Source organism: Danio rerio, chromosome 19, assembly GCF_052040795.2.
Source record: "Danio rerio strain M-AB ecotype USA chromosome 19, GRCz13ab, whole genome shotgun sequence".
Lineage (NCBI taxonomy): Eukaryota > Metazoa > Chordata > Actinopteri > Cypriniformes > Danionidae > Danio > Danio rerio.
In genome coordinates, this window is record NC_141039.2 from 45,142,679 (window position 1) to 45,159,682 (window position 17,004).

At 35.1% G+C, this 17,004-nt stretch overlaps 1 protein-coding gene across 50 annotated transcripts; it reads right to left on the bottom strand.

Moving 5' to 3' along the window:
- Positions 1–104: 104 nt before the first annotated feature.
- Positions 105–17,004, bottom strand: sytl1 (synaptotagmin-like 1). 50 transcript variants are annotated; one of them, XR_015516224.2, is made up of 16 exons: positions 16,849–17,004; positions 14,798–14,924; positions 12,307–12,449; positions 12,043–12,149; positions 11,240–11,294; positions 11,117–11,147; positions 10,960–11,024; positions 10,790–10,879; positions 7,989–8,155; positions 7,229–7,331; positions 6,983–7,144; positions 6,830–6,908; positions 3,638–3,737; positions 3,355–3,554; positions 851–1,480; positions 105–618 (listed from the first exon to the last, which is right to left on the bottom strand). XR_015516224.2 is itself a non-coding variant. In XM_087295047.2 (15 exons), exons 2-15 carry the CDS (start codon positions 14,832–14,834, stop codon positions 1,338–1,340), a joined length of 1,482 nt encoding a protein of 493 aa, XP_087151173.2. In that variant the 5' UTR covers positions 14,835–14,924; positions 16,849–17,004; the 3' UTR covers positions 105–1,337.

Here is a 17,004-nt window from a genome sequence, read left to right on the forward strand (position 1 = left end):
TTTTAAAGAATGCAAATATACAACCACAATCAGGAGATTGATATGAGAGTGGATTAGTTGTTTTACATCACATTATTTTTTTGGGGAAAATAATTAAGTGGACATCATGAATAAAGTGGCTTTAATCACTAGTTAATATTCAGTACATTAGGGTTTGAACAGAACCGTCAGCATGTTAAACGTTAATTCGCAAAAACATGTTTTTATTATTTTCATGTTTTTATTTTGTGCATTAAGGGGTTCATTTGCAAAAAAAGAGAAGATTAATGAAATTAAAAATGACTCGTTTTTGCAGATGAGCTCTTTATGTGCTTTTTAAAAATTGTACATTTTACCAAAATAGCTTAAAGATGCAGATACTCCACTTTATCAAATTTAATTATTCAAAACATTCATGAAAATGACAATTACAATTCACAGTTTAAGAACTTCTCAGGTTAAGAATTTAACAACTCCTAAAATATATAATCTAACAACAACACAGTTCATCAAAATATAATACATATCAAATGAGTGAGGAATATTTTGCATCAAATCCAAGCAAAATAGAAAATAAAGTCTGGACGACAGTCTCATTCCTGTCCTACCCTCTCAAAAACAAAGGTATGCGAGCTGTCACTGGGGTGGTACCTTTTTAAAAGTTACAAATTTGTATCTAAAAGGTCCGCATTAAGACCTCAAGGGTACATATCAGTACCTAAAAAGTACAAAAGTGTTCCTCTTAAAATTTTTTATATCCTAATATACACTCTGAGTTACCAATGTGGACCCTTTAAGTACAAATGTGTACCTTTTGAAAGGGTACCACCCCCGTGACAGCTCATGTACCTTTATTTCTGAGACTGTGTACTGATTACTACATTATTAAAAGGTGAATGGCAGTGAGTGAGTTTTGACATGTACATCATGATGCTCTAAAACAATGGTCTCAAACTCAATTCCAGGAGGGCCTTTAGCTCTAACCCCTTCCAAATCACACCTGCTTAATAGTCTCTAGTAGTCTTGAACACCTTGATTAGTTGGATCAGCTGTGTTTGATTAGGGTTGTAGCAAAACTGTACAGAGCTGCGGCCCTCCAGGAATCCAGGTTGAGACCTATACTCTACAATCAACTCAAAATCTCAAACATATTTGTTATCCATCTACTGGATGGAAGCTATAAACAAAAGACTGTGTTTTCTGTGAAAGTCTGAACTCTGACAACTAGTTATTTCAGACTGCAAGTGATATAAAAAAGAATGTAGAGCACAAATCATGTAGAGTACAACAGGTCATACTCGAAACTTTACACATCTAAAGTCATGTGATGCATATTCATGGAGTAGGTTCAGCAAAGGTCAGTCAGAGCAGAGCTGTAGGTTGGTTCTGATGGGAAGACTAGTGTCCACCCAGCTGTTGGGGCTCTGAATCACACTTGACCACACATTGATCTCATCTTCTGTCGAGTCCATCCAGCAAACAGACTGACCGTAACTTAAGCCTGCAACACATGAACGCAAGGGGACAGATTTAGTATAGTTCCGCAAAGGCATGGACAAAAAAAACAACTCTTGACACATAGTGATAAACTTCTGATGTAAAATGCACCGATGGTTTAATTTCTGCAGCTGACTTTATTGCATAAGCATTTGTAGGAGTTTCCCTATCCATATCCAACAGAGAGCTTTTCAACTGAATCATGCAACGGCTGCTAATGACCTCAGTATTGTGACTAGTTACTGAATAGAGGTCATTTTCTATATCTTTAACCATAACGTACAAGTCAGTGGATCACAACCTATTTAGCTGTATTGTTTATTATTAAAATTATCAAGGTTGTAGTTGGGTTTGGGTATTGAGGAGGATTAGGAATAACATGCAGAATATGTGCTTTATTCATTCATTCATTTTCTTGTCGGCTTAGTCCCTTTATTAATCCGGGGTCACCACAGCGGAATGAACCGCCAACTTATCCAGCAAGCTTTTACGCAGCGGATGCCCTTCCAGCCATAACCCATCTCTGGGAAACATCCACACACACATTCACACACACACACTCATACACTACAGACAATTTAGCCTACCCAATTCACCAGTACCGCATGTCTTTGGACTGTGGGGGAAACCGGAGCACCCGGAGGAAACCCACGCGAAGGCAGGGAGAACATGCAAACTCCACACAGAAAACGCTAACTGAGCCGAGGTTCGAACCAGCGACCTTCTTGCTGTGAGGCGACAGCACTACCTACTGCGCCACTGCCTTGCCCCCATATGTGCTTTAATATTTATTTATTTTGTATTAATAAACAGCCAATATTATTTTAACAGCGAGGTAATAATTTGCTAGTTAATAGGAAGAATTGGTACTTAAATGAGTTACTGTTTTGTACCATACCGTAAAAGTGTCACTGTTTTGTTTTATTATACAGATTAATGTTATATCCAACCTGAAAAACTTGAAAGGTATTGCAAAGAGGAATGGACAAAAATTGCCAAAGACAGGTGTGCCAAGCTTGTGGCTTGTAGGTTTTTTATTTTTGTTTTAATAAACTTGCAACAATTTCAAAAACTCTTTTGAATTGTCATTATGGGGTATTGTGTAAAGAATATTGAGAAATAAATTACTTTAATCCATTTTGGAATAAGGCTGTAACATAAAAAATGTGGAAAAAGTGAAGCGCTATGAATACTTCCCTGGATGCACTGTATAGTAAAAAGATAGGTGAAAGCTATGGTTCAGATCCCGCAAAATGCATATTGAAATTGATTAGTGTACCCTTATAATCCAGTCAAAGGGGGCTGGTAGTCATCTAGTGGAAATGTTTGGTATTTAGCCTAAACAGCCAATATATATATAATATATATTAATACTTAACTTTATATAATAAAAAAACATATACTTTTGACTTTCATTCAAGTTTAAACAGCTGCTAGAATTTTTTTTAAACTGCTTGTATTTTAATCTGGTGTTTTCAAGTACTTAGGTTTTGGATAAAAGTGCTGAAAATATAATAGCTTTGCTTTAAAAATAATATATCTTACTAAATATGTAATAACAATTAATTATAAAACTACTTTTTTTTTTTGCTTTTGCATAAAATGTTAAATGATATTAAACAAATATAAAAAGACACTTTTAGGATGTGAGTAAATTCCATTTAAGAGAGTAAATAGCAGAAATTCAGTGTTGGGCTTGGGGGGCAAACATGCCATCAAAACTTGTCCTTAGTATGGCATACTATAGAATAACATAACAAACAGCCTCTGATATAACGTGATGATTGTGCTTGAAATGTGCTTAAATGTGACACTGGTAAAGGTGTAATAACCCTGTTTGATGTGTTGTATAGTTCATTACGCTTCAATCTGCATCACCTGAGCCAGTGCTGAGGCGGACTCCACCCAGACAGCCGGAGGGATGTGGATTCCAGACTGTTATCTCTGCACAGGCCTGAATGAGGTCACTGGACTGAAAGCCGTCATAAACCATGGTGTGATTGAACACTGGGCTGACAGAACCACGGACCACACGAGTCTGCTGACCGCTGACACCACTCTCATCTGGTAAAACCACACTGCACACACATACCATACTGATGCGCTCATGAAAATAAAAAAACAGCATACTTATCTATTACGAATATGCAGAAACCCACACCTTTTTACATATGTGTTAGGTGCGCCACGTTTTGTGGGAAGTAAACCGACAATCTCTCTCAACCAAATATGGAGTTCACCAGTCGCTGGATTTCCACGTCCTACAAACACAAAAAACACAAAACAAGACTGACATAAAAATGCCGCTAAGAATTTTCAAGGGTAAAGTCGTTTATATTTAATGTGGAACTACTGGACCACATGTTTTACATTCAATCCGTATAGATTTGACTATAGCCAAAAAAGTTTTTTGTTCTTTTGTGGCAAAACTCATTAAACAATACATCATAATAACAGGCAGGGCTTGACATGAACTTTTCTGATCACCAGCCTCTGTGGCTAGTAGTTTTCCAACATTACTAGCCACTCTGCATTTTCATTAGCCACAATTTTGTTGTTGGGACAATATATTTCATGCGTTATGCATTAATATAACTTTGACATACTAAAATGACTTGATTTAGATTTTGTGTTATGTCCACATGCCTCCTCATTCATTTCACTTTTTGTGTGTCGTGCATGAGCTTGCTCAATGAGCATGAGCCAATGAGTCATGGTTTCATAGTATTACAATTAGGTTTTATTTCACATGACTTTTCAGAGCTGAAAATGAAGGATTTACTAAATGTATCTCTGACCACACCAAACATAAATTAATAATTATTTATTAGCCACACATTTTAAATGTGCCAAAACAAGCTAAATATTGCTGTATACTATACTTTTTATTTAACAAAACATTTCTTTAAAAAAATAATAATAATTGACATTTAAAAAATAATTACTATCATGTATCTAAAATATGCACAGTAGTCTGTCCTGGTTAAAGTCCCTGATCACCAGTTAACTACACAGAGAGTTAATCTCCTATCAAAGCAATGTTGTTGTAAAAAATTGTAAAGCATATCATAAAAATAAATAAGCAAATTAAGGCAGGTGAAAAACATACCGTGTGTGATAATGAAAGGATGATCACACAGTTAACGTTAGGCCAATTAATAACGTCAAATAATGGTTAAAGCGAAAGAAACTGCTTTCAAAAAGACAAATCTGGAGCTCTTGAAAGCGGCAGGACTGTGGGTATAACTTTTTTGTCTAGTCTATTTGAAAGAAAACCGATCACACCAGTTGCGTTTCTAGGCACGATTGCTTCACGCAATGAAACGGGAGCACGCATGCGTCTTAAACAGCGCAATTGATCATCCTCTCATTCGGTATTCATCTGTTTCTTTTGCTCTCGTGAAAACAATTATTTTTGTCAGTCTTGCTGCTTCTCGATTGTAAAATCACTTTTGCATGCATATTGGGCTATCCTTATTGTCGAACCTTGCTGTTAGGAAACTACAATTAAAAAATTATTTTCAACCAGCCAAAGTGGCTAGTGGCGGTGGCTACCTAACCCGCCACAGGGGAAATCTACCCTCCTTTGGCGGGTGTTAATGTCAAGCACTGATATAGGTAATAATCATGTTCCTCGAAAATATTTTGTATTTCCTACTGTTAATATATCAAAACTCAATTTTTGATTAGCAATGTGCTTTGATAAGTACTGCATTTAGACAGCTTTAAAGGTGATTTTTCCTCAGTATTTACATTTTATTGATTTTATTAAATTTAAATAGTTGTATCTTACATAAATATTGTCCTTACAAACAATACATCAATGGAAAGCTTATTTATTCAGACAATGTAATAATCTCAATTTCAAAACATTTACTCTCATGACTGGTTTTGTGACTGGTTTTCAGGCAGATGAAAATGTTTTTTTTTTTTTAAGATTTATTTTTGCCTTAATTAGATAGGACAGTATTTAGACAGGAAGCGAAGTTGGAGAGAGAGGGGGTAGGGTAGGGAAATGTCCTCGAGCCAGGATTCGATCTTGGGACGCCCTGACGCAGATGAAAATGTTTTACACCTCATTTACACCAAGTTCGTCTTTCATCCTGAAAAGTTAAACATTTCGATCGTCACCTGGTGGCTGGCTGTAGTACAGGTAGTTAAAAAAATCTAAATACACTTTAAGTACATTTCCCCCGACAGTTTCCATCATTTTAGGTAGTTGTTATTATGCTGACATGAAGTGTTGTATTTCTAATCTAATAGTTTTGCTTATAAAAAATGTACGTGTCTGCGTAAATTAGGCTGGGACTTTAATATTAAACCCCACATGCTGATGGTGCAAGATGACAGCTTCCTGTATTACAAGAACCTCACGATGCTGGCAGGGAACATCATTTTGAATCCTACTCATGTGTTGAATCATGAATTTATACCATTAAAGTCTAACCATCAATTTAGAGTCCCAAGCTGTAATAAAGTGAAATTAGAGCAGTAATTTGTACATCAGGCTTTTCTTGTAGCTGAAGTCTGTGTAAAATTTGTATTATTTTTTGCATTAGTCTTTGTCTCCTTGTAAGGAGTGTTAATCATGCTGTTACGCAAGAAAAATTTCAGATGCAAATCTGACAATAAAGTTTTGTTTTGTATTCTATTGCAATATCTGGGACATTTTGTCTCTATTTCTTTTAGTCAACCACTTAAACCCATTCATTCACTCATTTTCTTGTCGGCTTAGTCCCTTTATTAATCCGGGGTCGCCACAGCGGAATGAACTGCCAACTTATCTAGCACGTTTTTATGCAGCGGATGCCGCAACCCATCTCTAGGAAACATCCACACACACTTATTCACACACACACTCATACACTACGGACAATTAAACCTACCCAATTCACCTGTACCGCATGTGTTTGGACTGTGGGGGAAACCGGAGTACCCGGAGGAAACCCACGTGAACGCAGAGAGAACATGCAAACTTCACACAGAAACGGCAACTGAGCCAAGGCTCGAACCAGCGACCTTCTTGCTGTGAGGCGACAGCACTACCTACTGCGCCACTTCGTTGCCCACTTAAACTTTAGCACTATTCACTTGTGAGGGGATTAATGAAAAGCATTGCTTGATTGGATTTTTAATTAATTAATTGTGCAGCTATACACTGAATACATTAATGCTGGCTAAACACATGACAAAAAACAGTTTATAGTTTAAAAGTTTATGGTTTTGGCGAGCTGAAATAACAGGCAGGGGCCTATATCTCACCTAAAATGGGTCTAGAACCACCCCTGATGTAAACCTGGCCTAAATGTGGATTTTAAAAAGGTATAAATAATAAATATCTATTTAGACTCACCCTCTGAACCAGGAGGTACAAACTTAATTGAGAACAGAATGGTTCCTCTGCTGATGATGGCTTCCGGACTCAACTGAACCTACATAAAGAGAAAAAGTTTCACTATTTATTTATAAAAATTCTGCCATCAGTTTATCTGTGGAAAGTGCTCACTCTTGGCTGAAGGTTTTGCCAGGTCGGCTGGTTCTGGCTCCAGTCCCACTGACCCAGCCTGACCTCCAGCTCTCCCAGGAAGAGGTTTCTCCTCATTCTCTCCATGTGCCACACTGACATACTCAACACACGAGCCGGGAGGTCCAGTCGCCGCACTTTATACTGATATAGACATATATTTTATAGCTTAGTCGAGTAATACCATTACAAAGCAATTTGTTAATCATTAAATAAAAGAAAACTGACCGTCATGGTTTCATCGTAGACTGGATTTAATGTTTTCCTCCTCACTGCAGTCTTTTTCTTACTACGGGAAGTGTTGTCGGGGAGAAGGTAAACTTTAACATATCTGCACGCAAGAGAAAGAGACATTGAAATATCCACACTGCTTTAACCTTTAAAGGTCCCATAAAATTAAAGGCTTTTTAGATGTTAGTATCAGTATTAATTGTTTTTAGGGACTTCAAAATAAAGCTTGTAGTTTGTCACTTCCGCCTAAATGGGTAAACGGTTTTATTCACGTCACCTCATACTTCATATCCTCATCAAATCACGACCAATCAAATTCTCTCTTGTCGGACATGCCCAGCCCCCTTCAAGACACCTTTCATTTGCTTTTCATTTGATGTGCTTGAGCTCATCCACTCTCACTGGCAGAGTAGTGATAAAACACAATGCTATTGGCTGTTTTTTATAAGGGGGAGGAGCTACACTTTTGACAAAGGGGAGGAGCTACACTTTCCCACACTCTCTTCATGTTTCGGTTGAGATTACGTCAAGCATCATAATAAAATTAATCTCAAGTATCATATAAAAAGTCATATTTTAAAGCACTTCATGGGACCTTTTAAAATGCAAACCTCACTGTAATTCATTTTTGTAAAGTTTGACATCAACGTTCCTAATCATGCACAAAAACATATTAAGCAGCGTGACTGTCTGATTTACTGTTTCATAAATAGTTAATGAATAACAATGAATGGGAGCTTGGTAGCTTAATACATACGGATCTGATCGATTTTTGCGTGCTGATGCAAGATCTTGGCAGCGTATTATGTGCACATAAAGCTCCTCCGTCCTGACATCATACTGCAGTGAGAACTGGATCCGTCCTGATACGACAACATCCCCAAAATCCCCCACACTGTACAGGCTCATCAGACTGCCATTCATCTGCACAAACACAAACTGAACAGTTAGAAAAATTACGTGTTTGATTTGCAGAATAAAAAAATCTTTAATAATGGAGTTTTTGTCTTGTTACTAGTCCAAACATCAAACTACTAAAAAACTAAGAAGAATTTTCCAGACAAGTAAAAATTATTGTCTTGTTTTCAGGAAAATAAAGTTTCAATTTAGTAATTTTCTCCTTAAAACAAGCAAAACAATCTGCTTATGTGATAAGAAATGTAATCGGAAAAATAAGTGGCCATTATTCTGCTTGTTATAGGCAAAAAAAATCTATTTTTTTATTTGTTTCTGAAAACAAGACATTCATTTTTACTTGCCCAGAATTTGACTTGTTTTTATGATGTATTTAATATTTTTCACATTTAAACATAAACAACAATCATCAAGAACAGTGATGAAATGGAAAAAATAAAATAAAATACAGAATACAAAGTACAAATTATAGTATAGGTATTGGTACTCAGATACATCATATCAAAAATATGAATGAATTAAATTAATAAATAATATAAAGGCGGCATAGTGGCTCAGTGGTTAGCACTGTTGACTCACAGCAAGATGGTCACTGGTTTGGGACCCGGCTGGGTCATTTGGCATTACTGTGTCTAGTTTGCATGTTCTCCCTGTGTTGGCGAGGGTTTCCTCCGGGTTCTCCGGTTTCCCCCACAGTTCAAAAACATGCGCTATGAATGAATTGGGTAAACAAAATTGGCCGTAGTTTGTTAATGTAAGAGTTTATGGGTGTTTCCCAGTACTGGGTTGTGGCTGGAAGGGCATTTGCAGTATAAAACATATGCTGGAATAGTTGGTGGTTCATTACGCTGTGGCAACACCTGATAAATAAGGGACTGAGCCGATGGAGAATGAATGAATAAATAAATAAATAAACTAAGTGCAAAGCTAAATGAGGTACAGATGCCAGTGTATACAACAATCTCAATAATTAGATTAAAGAAGATAAAGGGTTACAAACTTTTATTATGTATTGTTATTATGACGGGTTGGCAGTGGTGACCAGTCTAGATCCAGCTGGAGAATTTTAACATAAGCAAGAAAGAGCTTCCAAATTTTAGCAAAACTTGTGTTATGTTTTTGAAGGCATGGTCTAATCTTCTCTAATCTTTAATAATTGAAATGCAGTAGGGGAGAGCGGGGACAAAAGTAACGTAAGACAAAAGTAACAAAAAGGATTTTCTTGAAGCCCTGACAACATTTGCTTTCCAGGCTATAACGGCATGTTTAGCATGCAACCCTTGATGGAGCTGCCAAATATCAGAATTCGGTACCGTGTCCCATGGTTAGATCTGAATTTCAGTTTTTAGGTTTAGAAAGTAAATGTAGCGGTTCTTTTTTCCTTATTCCAAGTTGTGTTTCTCTTTTCATGTGTCACACCAATGAGCAATCTACAAGTTATTTATTACCACATCCTTGAGTTTGCAATGTCTGAGTTTTCCAGTTTAAAAGTAAATCAGGTTTAAATGGCAAGAGTTCCTGTGGAGATGAAAGTAACACTGTTATTTATGTTCCCCCGCTAATAGCCATGCATTATTTTTCACTTCCACATTAGAGTTTGCAGTGTTTTGACTCAAATGTTTTATACAATTTATTCAAATTGCTAATAATAATAATAAAAAAATAAAAAAATTTAGAAAATTGTCACATTTTGCATTGTTGGGTTGCTTTCCAATTTGATGGAAGTGAAATATGTTTGCAGTGAACATTAACAAGGTCATAATCAGACATATTTAAAATAAACAAGATTAAGCCAGTAAATCTAGCAAATGTTGTTGTTACTTTTGACCCAGCCGTTATTGTTACTTTCATTCTTACTGATAGGGTCAAAAGTGGCAATGTGCAATTTGTTTAAAATGAAATTATTTTAAAGTTGTTTTATGTTTGTTCAAAATACCACCTGATATTGATAGACCACACTTATGAGTAGGGCCAGACGGAATCTGCAGGCGTTTTTTTTTTTTGCAATTTCTGCTGAGAATTTTGCTAAAAATCTGTGGATTTCTGCGGAATTATTTTGGAAGAATCATAAATATAACCTTAATATGTGAAATAAAAAAATTATATCTTTTTAACTTAAATGTTTAAAATGCAAAGCAAATTAGATTCACTTTAATTGATAAATAAAGCAAGTCTCTCATATAATATTTCTACTAAAAGACAGAAAATATTATTTTACAAACTGCATTGTACATAAATCAGATGAACATTTTCATATTAGACAATAATATTACTTTAATTAATTTGAAAACTGAATAAATATAGATTTACACACATTTACTCAAGTAAAAAAACAGAATTAATAATGGGCTAAAAATCTGCAGATTTCTGTGCGCGCAGATTCCGTGTGGGCCTACTTATGAGTTAGTAACCACAGCAAAAAAATATTTCTGTCTGAAACATTATCTTATAAAAATAGGGTTTTTATGAAAATTGGTACTTTTGTCCCTGCTCCCCCTAACATATTTCATCCACAATGCATGCACTTCTTTCACATCAATGCTTCTTGATTTAGGCTTTTGTATTGTAGATATTTGGACTAGAAACAAGACAAAACCTTCAAGTACGAATTTTTTTTTTTTGTAGTGTATAAATGTGTCTTACCATATGATGGGAGGTCAAACTGGTAACCGAGCCAAATCTAGTATAGTTTATTTCAGTGCTTCCTGAGTCAATGTCTCCCTCTGAGTCAATCTATAGAAACACAGATGTAGTGCAAATAATGTTTTGAAGGATGTGTGTGTTGTTTGTACAACTGTCCTTGTTGAACAGACCTGAAGAGTTGGTGATGTGCTTGGCAAAATTCTTCTTTCTTTGTTTTCTGACTCTTCAACACTGTCTGAGGAATGAGAGAAATGTGAACAGTTTTGATGCACTTCTAGTATATATTATCAATCATTATTTGGCTGTCGGTGTAGTGTATTAGTTTACCTTCAAGGCCACTGCCTAATATTTCATTCTTCTGTTCAAAGCAAGAATATTACGTGAAACATCTCACAGGCTGTAGCATACATTTCATTAATATAGACAATATTATCTGCAATGGAAATTAACCTTTGTGACGTTTCTTGTCCTGGATTGTGGTATAGTGATGGCATTAGAAATGAGACTAAAAGGGAAACCACAATATAAGACAGAGGATGATATTTAACCTAATTATTGACTTCTAGTGATTTTTGTACAAAAAAAAATTCTTAGTTGTGGTTTCACAAATTTTATACTAATAACAGTTCAACAACAACAAAAGTTACATTTAATAAACTATATCTGAATTTCTGTTCAACCTAAAAATATTTAGAGCAGAAAATTTGTGCTATAACAATAATAATAATATCTAAAATCGCAATATTTGGTTTGTTTAAGACCATTTTTTATCTGATAATCCATGTTTCTGAGTGTCAGATCCTTGTAATGCCATGCAAGGTATTATTATTATTATGATTAATATTAAATAATTGCAATCTTTGGCTTGTTTAAGAATTTATTATATTAAAAAAGCCATGTATTTAAATGTCAGATCCTTGTAATGCCATATAAGATATTATTATTATTATTATTATTATTCAAAATAATAATAATAAAATAATATAAAAAATAATAATAATAACAATTGCAATCTTTGGCTTGTTTAGGATCATTTTTGATACAATAAGCCTTGTTTCTGAGTGTCAGATCCTTGTAATGCCATGTAAACCCATACCATATACAGCATCCATTTAAAAAAAAATTTGTCTGCTTGACAAACACTAAACATATATATTTACTTTTTTGTTTTGTATAATAGTACACAGACTGTTAAAATAAACACAGAAATCCAAAATTAAGCAATAAAGATTACAAACAAAAATTGCACCAACCTTTTCCCATCTTCTTGTCCGCTTTCCTTCTGTTCCTGATGCTTATCTTCCTCTCTTTCATTCATATTTCCCTGCAAATCTCTCTCTGCATTCCTGTCTTCCTCTTGCTGCTCATGTACATGAGAAGAGTTATTACCTTTATCAAATATTGCCGTCAGAGGTAAATCTACATAAATAAAAGAAAATAAAAACAGTACTGTTTGTGGTGACACATGCAAATATATAAACATTATAGCTACAGAAAAACATTATAGATCATGTGACCTTTTCCTCGCCTCTTACGGCGTAAAGAAGCATGAACAACATCAGCTCCTCCTTTCTCGTATCTCTTAGAACGTTCTTCGTGAAACCAGGCACCAGAGAGTGAGCGCAGATGCACCGGGTCTGACACCGTCTGCTGAAGCTTTCTGAAAACACAAATATTTCACCTTTTCTTGCTCATTAAACTTAATGTGATGTGAAAAAGTTAGGACACCCTTTTGAACTTTATTTCCATATCAGGACTTAACCCTCATGTGCTGTTGGGATGTTTTCATCCACTCTGGGTAATTTTGAGGCTTAATTTGACCACAACTTTCTGTGTGTTTCAGCAAATGGTGACAAATCCCAATTTTTTGACACTCATTTTTAGGAAAATGCTTTGGAAATTTTAAAAACTCAACAATAAACTGGGCAAATTAGCATTTTTTGATTGCAAAGCCATGACACTATATATTCATGCATTCTTTATTGTTGGTGGTTTCTCCTGTGCCTTCAAAATGAAATGACACAGGAAAAAAGTATTGAACGCATGAAGAAAGGAAGATGTAAAAAGGCAGTGAAAGCCCAGACAGCAGCTGAAATCTCTCAGTAGTTCTTCAGCAACCCTCTGCCCTTCCTGTGAAGCTGCTTTGACACAATCTACATTGTAAAAGCGCTATACAAATAAAGCTGAATTGAATTGAATTGAATTCCTCCGTGTAAATTAATATTCGCTGCTTCAGTCCAACATTTACATTATCAGGATGATTATGATGAATCCAGGGTGGACATTTCAGCAAGACAATGACCCAAAACAGCCAAGGAAACTCTCAAATGCTTTCAGTGAAAGAAAATCAAGCTGTAGAATGGCCCAGCCAATCACCTGACTCGAATCCAATAAAAAATACAAAATAAAGACCAGATTTGTAAGAATGGGTTTTAACCACAGCGGTTCAAACTGCAGTTCTGCCGAGTGACTAAAAAGTTATCAGCGTGATGGTAAAAAAACTGTACTTCTCTAGTCAAACCATTCTTCTGCAATCTCATACCAAAAACAGAAAGAAGGGCAGTATTAATAGCTATAAATGTGGGAGAGCGTTGATATTATGTGATTGTATTGTAATGCAATATGGAGCAATTAAGTGTTGATGTTTACTCAAAAGTAATTCACAAATACTTGAAAATGAAATTATTTAATGACAATAATTATCTATGGTTACAACTGAATTAATTACAAAATAACTATAAAATGATCAAATATAAAATGATAAAAAAAAATGATATAAATTGTACCCAGCCTAAATGTAAAACTAAAGTTACCAGAGGTAGAAGGAGAGTCAGAGAAGATAGACTCCAGAGGAGGAGAGAAGCAGACCAGGAAAAGACACAGAGCAGAGTTTTACACCTATTTTGTATCTTTCTTGACCATGTGACTAAAGCCCAAATGCTTAGACATTCAAACTGACCAGTCAACATGTGACAACATTGTAAAACCCCCAAACCATACCAGCCCCTGATCTTATCAGTATCTGCCTTTAGAGTCAGTATGGACCTTCTTGAGTCAAAAAGACATGTTTTGTCATGTAAACAAATACATATGATTATTTAGCCTCTTACAGATTTAATAGATGAGACCCACAGAACCATCACGATTTTTACACTCTGTTGAAGATGTGAAAACAACTCACATCTGAGTAATGCATGTGACTTCACTCTCCATATGAGAGGCGAAAAAAGCCCTTTATAAAAAGTATTAAGTATGTTTCAGTAGTTCAGGACTTTCTTCTTCTGTCATTCCATTGTTATTACACAGAACTCATTCATTCATTCATTCATTTTCTTGTCGGCTTAGTCCCTTTATTAATCCGGGGTCGCCACAGCAGAATGAACCGCCAGTTTATCCAGCAAGTTTTTACGCAGCGGATGCCCTTCCAGCCGCAACCCATCTCTGGGAAACATCCACACACACATTCACACACACTCATACACTACGGACAATTTAGCCTACCCAATTCACCTGTACCACATGTCTTTGGACTGTGGGGGAAACCAGAGCACCCGGAGGAAACCCACACAAAGGCAGGGAGAACAAGCAAACTCCACACAGAAACGGCAACTGAGCCAAGGTTCGAACCAGTGGCCTTCTTGCTGTGAGGCGACAGCACTACCTACAGCGCCACTGCCTCGCCCACACAGAACTCATTATTCAAATTTCTTTTTATTTATTTATTTTTTTTTAATGTTTGCATTGTTTGAGTTTTTAGCAAAATCTGGTTCAATTACATGCCAACAGCTCCTTTAGAAATAGTATTCCCTGGAAAAAACATGACCTGTTCAATACTTATTCCCCCTGCTGTATATATTGTTGTTCACCTGAAGCTTAATTTTCCTGCAAAAAGATTGTTTTTTACACATATTATTCTGATATGGAAAATTTGTAATTGAATAGGGTGTCCTAACTTTTTCACACAACTGAATATTTTGCAAATTAGTCCAGTAATGTGCACATACTGACCGGACTCTCCCTTCCTCTCGGCTGCGGAGTTCAGCATCTCTCAGCAAAACATTGAGGATTACCGTTTGCTCCACCTCCGTCAGGTGACACAGATCTAGTACAGGTTCCTTTTCCATTACAGACACACCTGACGCCGAACACACCGGGTTATTAGGATAATGATGTAGATGTGGTTCATGAGAAACCACACCTAAAAGAGCTGCTGATGGAAATATATGGAAACTACAAGAGTTTTGGTATTGTGATAAAACACACATAAAGGATTAATAGTAACACTTTACAATGAGTTTACATTTGTGAATATACAGTGGAAGTTAGAATCATTAGCCCCACTGGATATTTTTTCCCCAATTTCTAAACATAATAGTTTTAATAAGTCATTTCTAATAACGGATTTCTTTTATCTTTGCCATGATGACAGTACATAATATTTTACTCTATATTTTTATAAGTGGAGTTTAAAAATATTGCTTAAGGGGGCTAATAATATTGACATTAAATGGTTTTTTAAAAATTTAAACCTGCTTTTATTCTAGCTGAAATAAAACAAATAAGACTTTCTCCAAGAGAAAAATATTATAGGAAAATTTCTTTATATTTAAAATTTCTTGCTGTGTTAACCATCATTTGGAAAATACTTGACAGAAAGTTCACAGGAAAGCTAATAATTTACTAAACTATAACTTTACGTTTCAGAAAATAAATTCCAATTTCAAGAAATTATAACCAGTATTTTGAGCTCTAACCTGCATGAATATTTATTATGGTCCTGCATTAATGTTCATTCATGTTCTCCAGATGTTCATTCATGTTCTTACTGCTGCAAGAACACGGTTATATAAAAGAGAATAATGTTTTCTGTTAATTTATCCACCCTCAGTCCTTCCAAGATGATTTATTTTGGTATCAATATAAAAAAACTGTTTTATTGTTATTGTTTTTGACTCAAAGTTCTGGTAATTGTTGACCATTTCAATGTGGAAATGTAATTGGTCCTTGAACATTTCCTGCTTGTCACCATACTATTTCATAACTGTAACAAGAGGCAATTCAATCCTATTTTCACGTTAAATTAGCTATCATAACATTATTTATCAATATCTTGACCTTTTTGGATTATCGTAAGCTATGGAAATTAAAAATATAAAAGAGGAAATACATCAGGAAATATACATCATTTGTTATTGTTTACATTCCTTACAATGGTCTATACATTCATTCACAGCCAATGTAAATTTTTAGGGGAATTCTCCTTGTCAGAAACTTTATAATCAGTGACTTCAATACTTGTTTTCCCCATACTATATATATATATATATATATATATATATATATATATATATATATATATATATATATATATATATGTGTGTGTGTGTATATATTTTTTATTATATATATATATATATATATATATATATATATATATATATATATATATATATATATATATATATATATATATTACCACAAATCACAATTTTCTACGAAAACAGTCGAAAACTTTGACGATGGTAAGCCAAAGTTAATTTGTTTTCCTCACCACTAAAATCACATGCATTTAATGTACTCATTCAAATGTATGCAAAGCTGTACAATAGATTTCATTAATTTTTTTGTATTTCCTATTATTTGTCCCAAGCTTTATCTTAGTGTCCAAATGAAACTAACAATAGCTGATTTCATTATAAATGTTCACGAGCAGAAGTAAACTTAATTTCAGGTAAACTGACAGACGGAGCGATGCTTGAATCGCGCATGCGCACAACAAACCGGGCCAAACAAGACAAAAGTAAACATAATTGCTTACCAATTCGCAAAGAAAGTGTTTATCTGCTTCCACAAAATTACATTAACATAAACTAATGCAACGTAACTCCAGTTAATCAAGTTACTAAAGACTCTCGGTGAGTACATTTTATAAAAACTCGAGGAGAAATGAACAGATGGAGTCGCACCTGTCAACTCTCATTCGCATCAAAATCAGAAGTGAAAAAGTACCATAAGACGCGAACAATTCTGCTTTGAACGACAGTATGTTATGTTTTTACCTCATCTAATGTCGTCTGCATAGTTTATTCCGGTGTTTGTTTCTTTCCCAAGTTTAGTTGTCGTCAGTTTGTGAACAGACACTCATTTGTGTCTGATTTGGCAGGACTGGCACTTTCACACCCGCCCTCGTTTGGGCACAGAGCAAAATGCGAACC